This window comes from Neoarius graeffei, chromosome 16 (assembly GCF_027579695.1).
Source record: "Neoarius graeffei isolate fNeoGra1 chromosome 16, fNeoGra1.pri, whole genome shotgun sequence".
In the NCBI taxonomy this organism is placed as follows: domain Eukaryota; kingdom Metazoa; phylum Chordata; class Actinopteri; order Siluriformes; family Ariidae; genus Neoarius; species Neoarius graeffei.
In genome coordinates, this window is record NC_083584.1 from 45,176,301 (window position 1) to 45,196,220 (window position 19,920).

The following is a 19,920-nucleotide window of genomic DNA, read 5'->3' on the forward strand; positions in this document are numbered from 1 at the left end:
TGCTAGGGACATATATTCATCGACTCTGGAATGCTTAATGAGCAGTGTCAGCTTGTCTATAGAGGAACCATATACGGTATATCATCTTCATAAGGTCAGAGCTCTGTTTATCTTAAATTTCATCTAAATTACTATTTAACTACATAATTAACACTTTTCTGTCATCAGCTATTTTAAAAATGTTGCTATTTGACAGATATAAGCCGTGAAGATATTTTCCAGTGCTTGGTTTTCCTTTCAAGATGTTGCACAATCTAAAACATGCTCACAAATAAAAGCAAACTGTACGTGCAGACAGTGTGTCTATGGTGTACAGGTCTTTTTTTTCCCCCGGACATTTCTTTTGTAAGATATATCGCAATGATTGGGAGAGGGAAAGAGGGATTATGGAGTGTTTCCCCACACAAATGCTATGAAATAAAAAGAAAGAAAGAAAATGTGTCTCTCTTTTCCAAAGCCTGTTTCTGGGCTAGTTTCAGGTCTTTTGTGTGGTTTCTGAACTGTAGTTAGGCTGGGAAGTTTCCTGAAAACTGGCAACCATGGTTAACCAAATTTCTCATCTGTGTGGTGGGAAACACACTTTGCTGTATGGAACACAGTTGACCAAAGAGACATTGAAAACTTGATCAAAAAGAAGATGCTAGACTGTATGTTGTAGACTTTCAACTGCTTATTAAGGAGTTACTCTAAAGATTTACTAATTAGTAGCCTGTGTGAAAGTCTCTTAGCTTAAAGGAACAGTCCACCGTACTTCCATAATGAAATATGTTCTTCTCTGAATTGAGACGAGCTGATCCGTACCTCTCCGAGCTTTGCGCGACCTCCCAGTCAGTCAGACGCGCTGTCACTCCTGTTAGCAATGTAGCTAGGCTCAGTATGGCCAATGGTATTTTTTGGGGCTGTAGTTAGATGCGACCAAACTCTTCCACATTTTTCCTGTTTACATAGGTTTATATGACCAGTGACATGAAACAAAGTTCAGTTACACAAATTGAAACGTGGCGATTTTCTATGCCATGGAAAGTCCGCACTATAATGACAGGCGTACTAACACCTTCTGCGCGCTTCGACAGCGCATTGATACCTTCACTCCTGAGAAACCTATGTAAACCTATGTAAACAGGAAAAACGTGGAAGAGTTTGGTCGCATCTAACTACAGCCCCAAAAAATACCATTGGCCATACTGAGCCTAGCTACATTGCTAACAGGAGTAACAGCGCGTCTGACTGACTGGGAGGTCGCACAAATCTCGGAGAGGTACGGATCAGCTCGTCTCAATTCAGAGAAGAGCATATTTCATTATGGAAGTACGGTGGACTATTCCTTTAAGTTTGTTTGAGGTTATTAATGTCATCCTGCTTCACCAAACTCTATGGCCATGACATGCTGGTGTTGGTAAGGGTAAAAGTGTAGGGCTGTTTCTGTGCCATATAACGCTATTTAATGTAGAAAGACTTGTGTTCAAAATAATTTGTGGCTGTCTTTAATAGTGTGTAAGTGGTCTCAAAAAGTTAATGATTCATTTTAAGTCAGTAGTAAACGTTTACTTTCACTGAAAAACTGGGAAACTGCCTTTACTTCACGGATGTTGAAGACATACACTCGTGCTGGGGTGAAATGACAGGTATAAACGTGAACATGTTACTTTGCTTTGTCCACCACTTCAAAAGCTGCAAAAAAATAAAATAAAATAACATTTAAAAAATCCTCATACATAGTAAGAAAATTACAAATGGTGCTGCATCACTCTATAACAGCACTATAGTAAGAAAGAAAGAAAGAAAGAAAGAAAGAAAAAGAAAGAAAAAGAATAACCTTTGTACATCTCTAGCACATAAAATTAAAAAGGCAAATATTTAAAACTAGGAAAGAAAAGTGAATCTGAATAGAAAGCAACTGAAAGAATAAAAAAAAAGAAAGCTATGTCCTTATGGCTTATGAGCGCTGGAAATACAAGTTCACACTCCATCCATCACAATCATTACATCCAAAGATGTTCCACACATCCCCTTGTGAGGATATGACATTTACGGACATGACACTTCTTCAAACCAGCGACTGAAATGTTTTCATTTGTGCTCAAATTTCATATAGTTTCAGAAAAATGTGATCCTGGGCTTTTTCTGATCCCCAAACTCACAATGTCTCTCATCCAGAACACTGTAAATAATGTAAATAATGTGCAAAAGCTCATTGTAATGAACCAGTTTTGTACTGCACAGCGTTTAAACACACGTGAGTCATATCAGTGGCTAATCAAACCTGGTATGAGTTAAATCAGGTGTGTTTGAAAAGAGAAAACAGAAAGAAATGCACCTGTGTCTCAAATGGCATACAATCGTACTGTATACTCAAGTAGTGCCTGTAGTACCTGAAGGTTTGTCCTGTAGTAGCATCAACGACAGCTGGTTGTGATAGCCAATAGGAGCTATTAAACCTAATATCTATTAGTAGCTGAATCTGTTAGGGCTGAGTGATGTATTATGTCTCAAGGCTCTATAATTCTGTCATCTGTCCTTTTTGTGTAATTTGTACTTTGGACAATGTGTGCTTGATCTATCTATTTGTAGTTTCTCCTTGAAAAGCTATTAAGAGTAAATAATTCACCTCATTCGCCTTCTAAATATCTGCTGATGAAGTATACGGGTGTGTCAGTGAAGCGGGGTACACTAAATCGAAGAATCTTCCATGTATTATTCTTCCAATCATTGTTGTGCTTGGTTCCACCAAAATCCAAAACAATCCCTAGGAAATAATCTGAGGTACATGGCAGAAATGAAACATTATCCTGCAGGCTTTTTCTTTAATCTTTGAAAGACAGGTGGTCTAAGCTCATTTACGTCAGCCGACCCTGAATAACCTCTCAAATCAGACACTGATATTTTGCACTAAATGTGGTACCGGTACCTCACATCATTGTGTCAGAAAAGCCTCCACAGGAACAGCTTTCTGCTTATAATTAGCGCCCATTATGCTGCATAGAACAGGTTGGCGGCACTTTTTCAGTACATCGTCGCTGTGTTAATAGTACACTAACATCTTCCATTACTTAAAGTACACCATTTGAACCACAGTTTGTGTATTAGGTGTTGCCTCCATGACTGGAATGAAAACAATCCAGTTTCACCCAAAGTTTAACCCAGGCTTTGAGGATTTCTCTGAAGCTGGTTTGGTCTAGCGTTACGCTTAATCTGTGAACATACGAAAAACAACAACAAGAAAAAAAAAACCCACAAGTATTTGAAGTGACTGCAGTTGTTCAGCCCGATAAAAAGGTAACAATACGAATTTTTAATTGTAATGTTGTGTGTGAGGATGACATGCAACACAAAGAATCACTGCACGACTGATTGTGAGGCTGGCTCTTTGATTAATGGGCTCCAGTTGAGTAGACAGTGTAGTAAACTCTGGAGCTATGGTCATGGCTGAGTCCCACTGCACTGTGCTTCCTCATCACACTTGTCACAGTTTCATGATCTTTTCGATCACAAGTAGAACACGTGTATATATATAGAGACACTGAAGGCGAGTGAGATTATTCAGACTTGACAGTATATACAGTTTAAAGTATATAGTAATTACAGAGTGCTTGCCCTAGGTTAAAATCCTCCATAAAGGGAGTAGCGGCAGGAATGCTTGTGTCGAGTGTGAGTGTGTGTCACCATAAACAGTCACTGTAGGAATGTAGTGTCAGTTATCAAGCCTGTAGATAAACAGGAGTTCCCTGCAACATCCTGTTTTATCCCCAGCTGATGAAAAGTCTTTACTCATCTTCTCCACTCAAGTCTGGGCCTTCGAGGAACATATACAGTAATACACTCTGCTTTATTTTTCTCTCAGCCTGTGGTTCCAGTGCTTATCCATGAGTTCTTGTCACTCTTCTGAGAGGACATTCAAATTGTCCCTTTGTAGTGCTCATACTGAATGTACAGCAAAAACGTCTTCCCACGTGTTGTGCCTTTTCCCAAATCCCTCAGTTACCAGAACGAGAGACCTGCAGAGGGTTCCTGCTCCTCGGGGAGCATCACACGAAGGATGAGAAGCCTGTGAGAGGAGTACGTGAGCCTGGTGCAGGCTGGCCAGCAGGTGTGTACACTCCTCCAACACTGTGTTGGGTCACAACAGTCTGATAGTAGCCCTCTCTGTCTCCAGTGTCGCACTCCTCGTACGCGCAGGCAAGCGTCTCCTTCAGGCCTTTTTGCTGCCGCTTCCATGAGTTGAAGTAAGTCGGATCACTCATGTAGTGGTTCACGAATGAATGCTTGATCGGTTCCTCCTCACACTCACTGTCTGTGGCCTGTTGTATCAAATCACATGGGCAGAAGCATAAAGTCACAGTATTAAAAGCTCTTCTTATGACAGCAGTTTGTAGTCTACTAGAGAAATGTGTATCTGAGTTTTTGACATACCGGTACATATATCACAATTCCTTCTATCCTTCATTGTACTATAATCATACATATAAATATATAAATGTAATAAACCGCTACACACACACAAAATCAAACTGTTTATGAATTTTTAGGTAATCGGCGACAATAAGAATGTCTCATACAGAGAATGATTATATATCATATATATCGATCTGAGTCTAATCCGAGACATCACCTCCGATTCAGACAGCTCTGCAGCTCTTTCTGTAAGGGCTGTGCAGTCTGTGGACACGGCACCATTGTAGTTGTTGCAGATATCTTCGTCTGAATAGCGCAAGCCTGCAGGGTTGGGCCGAGGTGGGGATCTGTCACAACAGAGGAGACAGTAGAATATACGTATCCTGTAAAATTAACATATAATCGTGTATATACCATTTAGCCTTAAATGGTAGTGTTCAAATATTTAAAGAAGCCCAGAATTCCCCACAAATACCTATTATAGAAGTGAACAATTTAGAGACTAGAAAAGCACTCGGAGAGCGCAGACCTCCGCCAAGAATCCTTTAAAAAATTCCGGGATCCAGACGGTGATCCGGATCACCGCCAAAATTTAATGGATTGTTACTTGTACCCAGTCACACCTCTGGGAAAAATTTCAGAGCAATCCGTTCATAACTTTTTCCGTAATGTTGCTAACGGACAAACCAACAAACAAACAAAACAAACAAACCAACGCTACCGAAAACATAACCTCCTTGGCGGAGGTAACAATGTATGAGGTCAATCCTGAGCTTGGGTTACTATCTGTGTGATCTGCGTATCACAAATTCTCTGTGTTCATGTGGGTTTCCATGGGGTTGTCTCCAATTTCCTCCTACATCCAAAAACATGCCATTACGTGGATTATGTAAGTTTCCTGGACTGTTTGTGTGAATGTGTGGATGCATAGTGCCCTGTAGTGGACTGGCATCCCATGCTGGGTGTTTTCCTGCCTTGCATCCAGGGTTCCTGGGATAGGATCTACAGCCACTATGAACAGGTAATGTGGAAGATGAATGAATGAATTAAAAATTTATTGGGATACAGTGACTAGTAAATTCAATTAGTTTAGGGCTTTGTGCAAGACACTCATTTTCTTACACACCAACCTTGGCAAGCCATATTGTTATGCAGCTCACTTTGTGCACAGGAGCACTGTCATGCTGGAACAGGTTTGGGCCCCTTAGTTCCAGTGAAGGGAGACTAAGGCCCTGTCCACACAGCAACGGATTCAGGTGAATCTGATAAAATTGTTTATCGTTTCGGCCTGGCGTCCACACGGCACCGGCGTTTTGGGTGCCCCAAAACGAAATCTTTTGAGAACGGGTTCCAGAGTGGAAAAATCTGGCAACTGCCCCGTTGCGAAGTTGCCTGGATGAGTAGAACGGATTTGTTTACGATGACGTCACAACCACATGTGCTTCACGCCGGGTAGAAGTGTAACGAACTCGATGGGAGTTGTCAACAAATCCTATAACTTGGTTCATGAAACGCGCTTACAAAATATTTTCACTGTGAATATTTGTGTAATGGTGCAGTGAGAGAGAGAGAGAGAGAGAGAGAGAGAGAGAGAATAGCCCTTAGGGCAGAGTCTTTAGTCCAAACACTGCGGAAGCAGTACCAAACCGTGCACCACCCGTGCACTTTCCAAAAACAAAAACAATCCTGCCAGCAAAAATAGGAAAAAAAAAAGGAGCGATCTCACCTCTTCAGATGTTGGTTTAAGTCCGACAATACATTCCTCAAAAAGGGCGTAGAACAACAAAGTAATCCATCAACGTGTAGCATTCAATTTATTCCGGACCATTAAAGAATTCTGGAGGATATCAGAATGCTGGTGTACCGGCTTCTATCTACCCCCATTCATTCCTCTTTCCGTGTCTTTCGTTTTACGCTACTGATTAATAATCAAAACTTTATGTGGCTCATGCTACAGAAGAAGGGGTTTATGCGCATGCGTCTACTTCTTCTATTGTTCTGGTGTCCCCGATGGGACCGTCTTACAGCGCACGTAGAGGTGTGGCATGTGTATTGCATCGTTTTCAGCAAGCGTTGCGTTGCCATATGTACCTGAAATTTTACTGATCCGTTGCCCATGTGGACGTGATATTTAAAAAAAAAAATCTCGTTGCCGTTGTCGTGTGGATGTAGCCTAATTCTATAGCATACAAAGACATTCTATACAATTGTGTTGGCAGCTCTGGAGCGAAATTGTCGACATATGGGTGTGATTGTCAGCTGTCCACAAACTTTTGCCCATTTAGTGTACATAACATAATAGCAATTTCAGCATTCAGACATGCACACCTGGAAAAATTAAAGACATTGTGTTCTCCTGAATACCGTATTTTCTGGACTATAGAGCGCACCTGTATATAAGCCGCATCCGCTCTATTTTTAAAAAAAAATAAAAAAAAAGATATACAAGCCGCACCGGGCTATAAGCCGCAGATATCTATGTTGAAAAATTAGATATTTACTGCATGTACAGAACGATTTTGTACTGTAAATGTACATGTATGTACCTGAACAGATTCTTTCCGAACAGTGCCTTTTAACATGGCAGCAACTTTGCTGATTAAAACGGAACAGAACCAAGAGAAAATAACCGGTATTTATTTACCTTCATTTCTCCTGTGTTTGAAACCACAAGTCACTTTAATCATCTTCGCTGGATTTGAAAATAATTACCAGTTAGTAATTTGTCGTGCGTGTTCTATCTGCTAAAGATCTGCTAATTCTTCTTTGCATTGATTTTTCGTCTATCTTATTTTTGATTCTACTTCCGGTTAGAGCGCTCCTAGCGGTGGAACAAAAATCCACAGAATAGCCGCACCTTTGTATAAGCCGCATGGTTCAAAACCTAGGAAAAAAGTAGTGGCTTATAGTCCAGAAAATACGGTAATTTGACACAATTGTACAAGGTGTGTGGTGGTTTTTTTTTCAAGTGAATATGCTGTAGCAGCCTATATGGCTAAACTGGAATCTACACCGAATTAATTGCACAAAAGAGGTTGCAGAATAAACATCATAATACACCAGAGGTGACCATGTATTTAGTGATGTGTTCTGTTGAGACGACTCTAACCAAGAGGTAGGGAGTGTGTTCTCACCGGGTGCCGTTCTTCCTCAGGAAGCTCTTGACATGGATAGGTCTGCTGTTCAGCTCCAGAGCTGTGAAGCCCCCATTGTCCAGTGTGACCCTCTCCTCTACCGTGGACACAGCTTTACCTGTGGTGATTAGCATATCATCATCGTGGCAACACTACTAGGATCAACATCTAATACAGCTCAACATTCAGCAGCTCAGTGTATGGCAATTGAGTATGAGGTGGATGGATCTGTATGACATGGTCTTGGTCACACCTGTTCCACAGCTTTTGTACTTCTTGTTTTGTCCATGCAAGACGAGCCCAAAAACAATCATCAGCAGCAGAATCAGACCACTCAGAGCGAGGATTATCAGAAACCACCACTCCTCATAAAACGGGGTGTCCATCTGGGCTGTGGGAGCGAAGGTGTACAAATAAAGAAAGACAGAAGGCAATTGAGTGAGTTAGTTGAGGTGCAAGTATTGGAGGGAGACTGATTTCTTGTTTAACTAGAAAATGCTTTTCATTCTTCTTTAAAAAAAACAGTAGCCATATAGATTGGCATAATAAACAGTGGTGGCTTGTCTGTTGGTGCAGGTTGGCCAGACCGTCACCATTCACTATTACAGTTCTACTGCAAAAATAATTACCTCTTTTCAGTGACTAACAATTTAAAAAACTTTCCTATTTGACAGGTATGTTAGCTGATCTATTGGTTTGGTTGCCTTTCTAGAGGTTACGCAGTCTTGGGGCAGGATACTCACTGCCCCATTTAGCTCCATAGACTTATTACTGGGGGCAGCACGGTGGTGTAGTGGTTAGCACTGTCGCCTCACAGCAAGAAGGTTCTGGATTCGAGCCCAGCGGCCGACGAGAGCCTTTCTGTGTGGAGTTTGCATGTTCTCCCCGTGTCTGTGTGGGTTTTCTCCGGGTGCTCCAGTTTCCCCCACAGTCCAAAGACATGCAGGTTAGGCTAATTGGTGGCTCTAAATTGACTGTAGGTGTGAGTGTGTCAGCTGGGATAGGCTCCAGCTTGCCTGCGACCCTGTACAGGAGAAAGCGGCTATGCATAATGGATGGATGGACTTATTACTGCACCGTTTTAAAAACGGGAACTGCAACAATTGCGAATAGAGGCTCATTGGGGCAGGAATCACACTATCCCATGCTCAAAGCATGAGCAATGGACAGGACAGTTAAGAACAGGCTATTTTAAAATTGGGCTACTTTAAAATTACTGTGCAACTACCAAGAGCTTGTTTTATAGCAAATAAGTCCAGACAGTGTGTGTCAACGATGTACTGTACAGGACCATTTCTGTTGTAAGATACTGTATATTGCTAAGGGTGAAAGAAGGAAAGGGAGATTATGGAGTGGATAATGTCTCCCACACAAAACAAGAAATATGTGTCTCCCTTTCCCAATGCCTGAATGTTTTGAGCAAGTTTCAAACCTTTTGTGTGATTTATGGAATTTGGCTAGAACCTGACAAACCTGGTTAATAATATACAGCTGGTGTTCCTAAAACCCTTTAAAATGAGCCAGAAGACTGTATGCTGGGTGATGGATGCTGTCAAATCTCAACTGTTTATTACAGGGTTACTCTAAAAATTAATTAGATAGTAGCCTATAGTTTAAGTGTGAGAGCTTCTTTACTTCATTTTGTTTGAGGTTATGTTGTTATTAATGCTGTCCTGCCACACTAACATCTATGATCTTGAGCAACTGCTGATAGGAAAACATCTGTCTGTATTTCTTCTCTGTAAGTAAGCTAATTATCGTTTGTAGACAACTGTAACCATGCTCTTTCATGGATTTTTCACAGAGCTATTATTTTCTCATTTTTCTAGTGCTACAGGCAGGACGTGAACGTAGAACTGGTATCTCTAGTACACATTCAGACAAAAAGTTGTTAGGTAACAACCCTGACATCAGCTTCAATATCTAACCTGAAACTACTCATAACAGGGCGCTCCCAAAGCACATTTCCTAGCACCGTCTGTTCCTCTATTGTTTAAATGGAAGTCACCTTCAGCAGATGGTTTCACATTTCATTTCCTGGTGAAATTAGTCATGGGAATTGGTGGCGGTATGTGGAGAAACAGTACAGAAAATTGGGTGGTGTGTGAATCTCCTCTTGCTCAAGTTTTCGCTTGAGAGAGCTGGAGAGAAAGTGGCCCAGATACGCCAAGGATCCAAAGACACATCGCCTGACAAGACTTGACTGACTAGTTGACAACACCGTTGATACAGACTGACAAGGCCTCAGAGGTAGATGACAATGCCTGAGGTATGAAAGGTTCAGTCTGGAGATTCATGACCCTTTCAGATACCTTTCTGCCTTTGATGTATACACAAAAGGTGAGGTACTCTGCTGGTGCACAAAGAACATGTGACAGTATTCACCCTTCTGACTCAAATTTGAAAGGATTGAATCCAAAAAAGCTGTTTTTATAAAGTTTAGAAGGACTTTAAAATATTTCTTCGTCCTAAGTGCACAATGAAAAGCATTAGCTGAAAATGTGAATTTAATTGCATTTAATCTAAACCTTAAAGGAGCTTTATATTTAGTAGTGCATTTAAATTACCTTTAAGACCAGCCCTTAAATTTAGTAGTAAATTTAAGTACCTTTACAGAACTTTTTAAATCCATTAAATATACACTACCGTTCAAAAGTTTGGGGTCACCCAGACAATTTTGTGTTTTCCATGAAAAGTCACACTTTTATTTACCACCATAAGTTGTAAAATGAATTGAAAATATAGTCAAGACATTTTTCTGGCCATTTTGAGCATTTAATCGACCCCACAAACGTGATGCTCCAGAAACTCAATCTGCTCAAAGGAAGGTCAGTTTTATAGCTTCTCTAAAGAGCTCAACTGTTTTCAGCTGTGCTAACATGATTGTACAAGGGTTTTCTAATCATCCATTAGCCTTCTGAGGCAACGAGCAAACACATTGTACCATTAGAACACTGGAGTGATAGTTGCTGGAAATGGGCCTCTATACACCTATGGAGATATTGCACCAAAAACCAGACATTTGCAGCTAGAATAGTCATTTACCACATTAGCAATGTATAGAGTGGATTTCTGATTAGTTTAAAGTGATCTTCATTGAAAAGAACAGTGCTTTTCTTTCAAAAATAAGGACATTTCAAAGTGACCCCAAACTTTTGAACGGTAGTGTATTAACAACTTTAAGACCCTTTATTGGTATTTTTAAAAGTAGTAGTGACTAAGTACATTTAAATGTTAAATTTAATAACTTTAAGTGACATCTTAAATGTTCTTTTTTTAACATTTTTTAACTTCCTATCTTTAAGACGTCATGGAAAGTCACTTAAAGTTCTTCTTCAGTGTTCTGCTTGATGGCAGGCCCGGTTCTGACGTCCCTCAGAGCTTCGAGGGAAGAATTACAGTAGAGGTTTCCCGTTACCTTCTACTGGATCATTATACAGGTTTTTGCCTCTCAACCATTCACAAACACATTCACACTTCTGGACAATTTAGAGTAGACAGTTAACCTAACTGCACCCGGAGGAAACCCACACATGCCCCTTTTCCACCAAATCAGTTCCAGGGCTGGTTCAGGGCCAGTGCTTAGTTTGGAACCGGGTTTTCTGTTTCCACTGACAAAGAATTGGCTCTGGGGCCAGAAAAACCAGTTCCAGGCTAGCACCAACTCTCTGCTGGGCCAGAGGAAAGAACCGCTTACGTCAGCGGGGGGGCGGAGTTGTTAAGACTGACAACAATAACAAGACTGCGAAAGATCGCCATTTTTAAGTGACAAGAAGCAGCAGCTGTACAAACGCGAAGTCATCCATTATTATTGTTGTTGTTGCTGCTGCTGCTTCTTCCGCGTTGTTTTTGCTTCGATATTCCCGCCAAGGTTTATGCAAACGTAGCAACGTAACTGACGTATACAGCGACGTAATGACGTATACAACGACGTAACTGACGTATACAGCGACATAATGACGTGTCTTCTCTTAGCACCGCGAGCGATGGAAAAGCAAACTGGTTCTCAGCTGGCTCGCAAGTTGAACGAGTTGTGAACCAGCACCAGCACTGGCCCCGAACCAGTCCTGGAACTGATTTGGTGGAAAAGGGGTAACAGACGGGGGAAGAACATGCAAACTCCATACAGAAAGGCCCCCATCGGCCACTGGGCATGAACCCAGAACCTTCTTGCTGTGAGGCAACAATGCTAACCACTACACCACCGTGCCACCCCTCACTTAAAGTTAGACTATAAGAATTCCTAAAGTTATACGTAAATGCACTGAAATTTAGCATTTCGGAAACTTTTAGAATACTTTAAGAATATCTTTAAGCTGTTAATTTGTCCAGTGAAATGCTTTGCTTTTTAAGTTAATTAAAAAAAAGTGTGCTACCCTTCTACTGACAGACATTCATTGGCCCTTTTATCAGGTAAACCTGCCATACAATTACGAACTGCAGCAGTACTGCTATACAGCCCCCATCTACCACATCCATCAGTGAAAAAGAGATCATCACAGGACAACTGATGGCCAAATATTTTTCTGGTGATGGACCATTCTCCCATAGCAATGAAACTGACACAACTGCAGGATGGAAGTGTGAGACACAATACAAACACCACACACACATATATATATATATATATATACACACACACACACACACACACACATTTTATATATATATATATATATATATATATATATATATATATATATATATATATATATATATATGTGTGTGTGTGTGTGTGTATGTATATACACACACACACACACACACACACACACATTTTATATATACAGTGGTACTTGAAAGTTTGTGAACCCTTTAGAATTTTCTATATTTCTGCATAAATATGATCAAAAACATCATCAGATTTTCACACAAGTCCTAAAAGTAGATAAAGAGAACCCAGTTAAACAAATGAGACAAAAATATTATACTTGGTCATTTATTTATTGAGGAAAATGATCCAATATTGCATATCTGTGAGTGGCAAAAATATGTGAACCTTTGCTTTCAGTATCTGGTGTGACCCCTTTGTGCAGCAATAACTGCAACTAAACATTTGCGGTAACTGTTGATCAGTCCTGCACACCGGCTTGGAGGAATTTTAGCCCATTCCTCCGTACAGAACAGCTTCAACTCTGGGATGTTGGTGGGTTTCCTCACATGAACTGCTCGCTTCAGGTCCTTCCACAACATTTCCATTGGATTAAGGTCAGGACTTTGACTTGGCCATTCCAAAACATTAACTTTATTCTTCTTTAACCATTCTTTGGTAGAACAACTTGTGTGCTTAGGGTCGTTGTCTTGCTGCATGACCCACCTTCTCTTGACATTCAGTTCATGGATAGATGTCCTGACATTTTCCTTTAGAATTCGCTGGTATAAATCGGAATTCATTGCTCCATCAATGACGGCAAAACGTCCTGGCCCAGATGCAGCAAAACAGGCCCAAACCATGATACTACCACCACCATGTTTCACAGATGGGATAAGGTTCTTATGCTGGAGTGCAGTGTTTTCCTTTCACCAAACATAACGCTTCTTATTTAAACCAAAAAGTTCTATTTTGGTCTCATCCATCCACAAAAGATTTTTCCAGTAACCTTCTGGCTTGTCCACATGATCTTTTAGCAAACTGTAGATGAGCAGCAATGTTCTTTTTGGAGAGCAGTGGCTTTCTCCTTGGAACCCTGCCATGCACACCATTGTTGTTCAGTGTTCTCCTGATGGTGGACTCATGAACATTAACATTAGTCAATGTGAGAGAGGCCTTCAGTTGCTTAGAAGTTACCCTGGGGTCCTTTGTGACCTCGCAGACTATTACATGCCTTGCTTTTGGAGTGATCTTTGTTGGTCGACCACTCCTGGGGAGGGTAACAATGGTCTTGAATTTCCTCCATTTGTACACAATCTGTCTGACTGTGGATTGGCGGAGTCCAAACTCTTTAGAGATGGTTTTGTAACCTTTTCCAGCCTGATGAGCATCAACAACGCTTTTTCTGAGGTCCTCAGAAATCTCCTTTGTTCGTGCCATGATACACTTCCACAAACATGTGTTGTGAAGATCAGACTTTGGCTAGGTTTACATTAGACCGTATCTGTCTCATTTTCTTCGCGGATGCACTGTCCGTTTACATCAAACCACCTGGAAAAGCCGGGAAACGGGAATCCGCCAGCGTCCACGTATTCAATCTAGATCGTATCTGGTCCGGTGCTGTGTAAACATTGAGATACGCGAATACGCTGTGCTGAGCTCTAGCTGGCGTCCTCATTGGACAACGTCACTGTGACATCCACCTTCCTGATTCGCTGGCGTTGGTCATGTGACGCGACTGCTGAAAAACGGTGCGGACTTCCGCCTTGTATCACCTTTCATTAAAGAGTATAAAAGTATGAAAATACTGCAAATACTGATGCAAATACTGCCCATTGTGTAGTTATGATTATCTTTATGCTTGCCATCCTTCCACTTGCAAGTAGTAAGTGATATGCGCTGGGATCACACACAGCGGCTCAGTCCCGAATCGTGGCTTGTGCACTTCACTCGCGCGCTGTGTGAGCTGCGCAGGGCCGGAGTGCGCACCCTCCAGAGGGCACTTGCTGTTCAGGGCGGAGTGATTTGGAGCGCAGGATGCCTGCGGAGCCGAGCGTATCCGTGTATTGGTGTTGCTGTGTGCACGGCTAACGGTTTTAGTGTAAACGCGAATCGTTTTAAGAACGTTAATCTGATGATCCGCTGATTCGACGTAATGTAAACGTAGCCTTTGATAGATCCCTGTTCTTTAAATAAAACAGGGTGCCCACTCACACCTGATTGTCATCCCATTGATTGAAAACACCTGACTCTAATTTCACCTTCAAATTAACTGCTAATCCTAGAGGTTCACATACTTTTGCCACTCACAGATATGTAATATTGGATCATTCTCCTCAATAAATAAATTACCAAGTACAATATTTTTGTCTCATTTGTTTAACTGGGTTCTCTTTATCTACTTTTAGGACTTGTGTGAAAATCTGATGATGTTTTAGGTCATATTTATGCAGAAATATAGAAAATTCTAAAGGGTTCACAAACTTTCAAGCACCACTGTATGTGTGTGTGTGTGTGTGTGTGTGTGTGTATACACACACACACACACTGGTGACAGTGGTGGCTCAACAGGTTAAAGTGCATATCTCGGACCAATTTAGTGTTTTTGAAAGTACAGTATGTCCCTTTACACACTCATCCAGAAGGGTAATTTTGCACAAGGCCATCTGTCTACAGCAGAAAAAAATTAAATAAAACGCGTCTGGAAAAATCCCAAGGGAGTCTGGAGCCAGCTTTGTGACGTCACGTGCGGATCCGCCAGCAGGCTGAGAGAGCTTGCATGGATTCAGTGCACAGCGTGTGTCGACCAAGTTTAGCAGCGAGCGATTTTGCATTGAAATACGGAATTGTCGCCTGAGCTTCTAAACCCATGGATTCATGTATCAATGCTCATCTATCTATTGTTACATAAATCATATTTTTTCTAATTACTATTATGCATTTATATATTTCTTCATTTAGAAGAGTACTGGCTACTGTAGGAGAAAGATTTCATAAGCTACACACATGGAATCAGCTAAGCAGGGTTGTGTATAATGTGTTTGACAGGTCCCAAGATCTCAAGCCCTGACACGCATATCCCTTGATACATGTGAAGCAAGTGTATTATCGCCCAGCGCTTTCGTGGTGTTTACTTTTGTGTGTGTCAATAAATAACATTATCCGTGTACCACACAAACACAAACAACTAATTTAGAGTATAGTCTCTCTTATTTCTTACCCTGGCAACAGTCAACTTGTGAATTGCCGATTTTCTTGGTCTTTTTCTCGGCTCTGCTTGGTCCTCAGCTTTTTCCGGGTGCCTCGCACGAAGCGCTCCCATTTCTCTCTCATTGTCCGGTCTTTTGGAAAACGATGAGTACTAATCCCATCATGATTGGTGTTGCTACACCCTCCTACAATACATCTGTTAACCATTTTAATACAACCCCGATTCCAAAAAAGTTGGGACAAAGTACAAATTGTAAATAAAAACGGAATGCAATGATGTGGAAGTTTCAAAATTCCATATTTTATTCAGAATAGAACATAGATGACATATCAAATGTTTAAACTGAGAAAATGTATCATTTAAAGAGAAAAATTAGGTGATTTTAAATTTCATGACAACACCACATCTCAAAAAAGTTGGGACAAGGCCATGTTTACCACTGTGAGACATCCCCTTTTCTCTTTACAACAGTCTGTAAACGTCTGGGGACTGAGGAGACAAGTTGCTCAAGTTTAGGGATAGGAATGTTAACCCATTCTTGTCTAATGTAGGATTCTAGTTGCTCAACTGTCTTAGGTCTTTTTTGTCGTATCTTCCGTTTTATGATGCGCCAAATGTTTTCTATGGGTGAAAGATCTGGACTGCAGGCTGGCCAGTTCAGTACCCGGACCCTTCTTCTACGCAGCCATGATGCTGTAATTGATGCAGTATGTGGTTTGGCATTGTCATGTTGGAAAATGCAAGGTCTTCCCTGAAAGAGACGTCGTCTGGATGGGAGCATATGTTGCTCTAGAACCTGTATATACCTTTCAGCATTGATGGTGTCTTTCCAGATGTGTAAGCTGCCCATGCCACACGCACTAATGCAACCCCATACCATCAGAGATGCAGGCTTCTGAACTGAGCGCTGATAACAACTTGGGTCGTCCTTCTCCTCTTTAGTCCGAATGACACGGCGTCCCTGATTTCCATAAAGAACTTCAAATTTTGATTCGTCTGACCACAGAACAGTTTTCCACTTTGCCACAGTCCATTTTAAATGAGCCTTGGCCCAGAGAAGACGTCTGTGCTTCTGGATCATGTTTAGATACGGCTTCTTCTTTGAACTATAGAGTTTTAGCTGGCAACGGCGGATGGCACGGTGAATTGTGTTCACAGATAATGTTCTCTGGAAATATTCCTGAGCCCATTTTGTGATTTCCAATACAGAAGCATGCCTGTATGCGATGCAGTGCCGTCTAAGGGCCCAAAGATCATGGGCACCCAGTATGGTTTTCCGGCCTTGACCCTTACGCACAGAGATTCTTCCAGATTCTCTGAATCTTTTGATGATATTATGCACTGTAGATGATGATATGTTCAAACTCTTTGCAATTTTACATGTTCGAACTCCTTTCTGATATTGCTCCACTATTTGTCAGTGCAGAATTAGGGGGATTGGTGATCCTCTTCCCATCTTTACTTCTGAGAGCCGCTGCCACTCCAAGATGCTCTTTTTATACCCAGTCATGTTAATGACCTATTGCCAATTGACCTAATGAGTTGCAATTTGGTCCTCCAGCTGTTCCTTTTTTGTACCTTTAACTTTTCCAGCCTCTTATTGCCCCTGTCCCAACTTTTTTGAGATGTGTTGCTGTCATGAAATTTCAAATGAGCCAATATTTGGCATGAAATTTCAAAATGTCTCACTTTCGACATTTGATATGTTGTCTATGTTCTATTGTGAATACAATATCAGTTTTTGAGATTTGTAAATTATTGCATTCCGTTTTTTTTTTACAATTTGTACTTTGTCCTAACTTTTTTGGAATCGGGGTTGTAATTATGTGATAATGTTGAAGAAATTTGCAGAAAACCACTAGGTCGTTTTCTCATAAACAAACCAGCGCTGACATGGGATTCAGAAGGAGGTGTCCTGCGTGTGAAGTCACGAAAATCAGTGTTTGCCGGGAAATCCACATGCCAAGTTTTTTCAGAGGCGGACCAATTCGCCTCAAATGGCTTGATTTCAACTGAATTTTTCTGGTATTGTGCAAGGTAAAAAAATTGCACAAAATGCAAAATGTGACAGATATTTGACCAAAGTTTAATATAAAATAGGAGAATTACATTGATCTTGCTCCTGAATATACCCAAGATGTGCACTTTAAGGTTCTGGGTTACTGATTGGAGGGGTGGGGGTTCAAATCCCAGCAGAGCCAAGCTTCTGCTGTTGAGACCCCAAAGGGTTAAGAGCCCTGGCAAAACTTAGCAGGTTTAGATTGAGTAGGTCATGTATGGTATTGAGATAAATATCTTTGAGTTTTTTATCATACAAGCATGATAAACATATTGACAGAAACTTTATACTTTCCTATGTGCCCACTGCCAAATAATATTATAGTTTTTAAATTACCTAAATTAGATGAAACATAAAACTTGTCACCTTACTCAGTCACACCAGAGTCGGAGAACTGGGCGCCCACTTACACATTCATAAAAGACTATTCACATGGTAACGGCATGATAATCACTTTCACTCTTTTGGTTTCAATTGATTTCTCTTTCATGGTGGAAATGCCCATCGTAAACAGGATAAAATCTGTCAGACATAGTTTAGGTTATTTGGAGGTAAAACTTGTTGCGAAATGGCATGTGGATTTTATGCGCTTTGGATGATTCAGGACAGCAATTCAATTCATGATTCATTTTATGATTCAGGACAGCGATTTAATTTAATCTTGAGAACTGATGATGAACGGTGCCTTTTTTTCCCACTTCGACTCGATCCAGCCAAAGATCAACACAAGTAAGTGTAGATATTTCTTCTATTTCTGATGAGCAGATTGGTTGATGTGCGCGCTGTAGTGCATACACAGGAAAAATGACTGAGCAATTTTTCCAGAGTTAAAAGTATTTTCCCTAAAAATAGTTAAAGGTCCCATGGCATCGTTTTTTCATTAATTGTGCGGTGGTCTCTAGTATGAATGAATGCCCTGTGAGCCGGTTTTAGTGAAAAAAATGCTGTGGTTCTCCTGTTTCAGGCTGTTCTAGTTTGGTGGAGGAGCGGGTGGCGGGAGAGCGACAGGATTTCAGCTCTTATCATTAATATTCATGACATGTAAACGTGTTACCTCTGATTGGCTAACAGCACTGTGACGCTACCTCCAGTGGGTCAGAACAAGCGGATGTGGGTGTCTTACTATGGCGAGAGAGAAGGAACAAACCGTGAAGGGAAAAATACCGCGCGCTGACGTCATTAAGGTGCGACGCGAGGAAATAAAATAAATTCAACAAATGTTTGGGTTTTTACTGAACAAACAAACAAATAAAATGAATGAGTGACTTAAAAAAAAGAATGTGGGTGTCTTTGTAAAAACTGTTTTGATTGGCTATTATAACAGAGCATGCTGCATGCTTTTTGGTTTTGTAGCGCAGAGTACCTGGCTAACTGCAGGGAGCGGTTAGCTGCACAGCTAATGTAGCCATTGCAAGGCTAACGCACCGATTTTAAAACACGGCAAAACATAAGCTCATAAGTTACAGTCAATTTCCAGACTAAACTCAGTTTAACAGAGCATGCTGCATGCTTTTTGGTTTTGTAGCGCAGAGTACCTGGCTAACTGCAGGGAGCGGTTAGCTGCACAGCTAATGTAGCCATTGCAAGGCTAACGCACCGATTTTAAAACACGGCAAAACATAAGCTCATAAGTTACAGTCAATTTCCAGACTAAACTCAGTTTAACAGAGCATGCTGCATGCTTTTTGGTTTTGTAGCGCAGAGTACCTGGCTAACTGCAGGGAGCGGTTAGCTGCACAGCTAATGTAGCCATTGCAAGGCTAACGCACCGATTTTAAAACACGGCAAAACGACTTAACAGTTATACACTTACTTGTTTGCTGTTTGTGGCTGATGCGGCAGGGATGCTTGGTACGGACCCAGGCTTCAGTGACAGTTGATGTGCAAAACCTGCCCTGTACTGTCCCAAGTTGTGGAAACATTCATCAGGAAAATGCTTCTGACAAACATACACCGTCTTAGGTAGACTCGACGGCGTATTATTGGAGTAAATAAAATTAAGCCACTGCGTCTTCAGGAGCTCTCCCGTCGGCAGTAAAAACAGACTCCTTTCTGTATTGTCACATCCATGTACAGCGCAACTTCCATGTTTGGTGGCAACTTTTGAGCTGGGCGGGCAATCCATACAGTGGGTGGGAATCCAGAGGGGGGGCTTGGGGATCATCTCCCTTGCTGACGTAGGCAAGGGAAGAGTTTATCAACGCGCCGTTTTGACGCGCCATTCTCAAATGTTGGGCATAGTTTGGTTTACACATTATGAAATTTCTAGCCACTGGGGTGACTTAAGAAGGTCAGAGGAACTCATTTTAACGTTAAAAAACCTCAGAAAGTGAAAATTTCATGCCATGGGACCTTTAATTTTGCTCTATTTTGAGTTTAGAGAGTAAAATTTGGAGTGGGAGCAAAATTACAGAGTAATTGTATAACAGTGTAACAGAGCTGGTTGTGGCTCTGAACAGAGTAAAATAGTACAAGAGTAAATTTCAAGACACACCAAATAGTGTCAAATACCAGATAAATGAAGATGATGTAA

General features: G+C 41.1%; 1 protein-coding gene across 4 annotated transcripts in view; it reads right to left on the reverse strand.

Annotated features, from left to right (window-relative positions):
• Positions 1-1,523: 1,523 nt before the first annotated feature.
• Positions 1,524-19,920, reverse strand: part of sdk1a (sidekick cell adhesion molecule 1a) — a 539,170-nt gene continuing 520,773 nt past the window's right edge. For 2 of the 4 annotated variants that reach the window (XM_060943068.1, XM_060943066.1), the window contains 4 exons: positions 7,780-7,917; positions 7,527-7,638; positions 4,610-4,739; positions 1,524-4,298 (listed from right to left, as the gene is read on the reverse strand). In XM_060943068.1, coding sequence (XP_060799051.1) covers positions 4,026-4,298; positions 4,610-4,739; positions 7,527-7,638; positions 7,780-7,917 — 653 coding nt within the window. In that variant the 3' untranslated portion in view covers positions 1,524-4,025. Of the gene's footprint in view, positions 4,299-4,609; positions 4,740-7,526; positions 7,645-7,779; positions 7,918-19,920 lie in introns of all 4 variants that reach the window. The other 2 variants (XM_060943067.1, XM_060943065.1) reach the window with 1 other exon arrangement.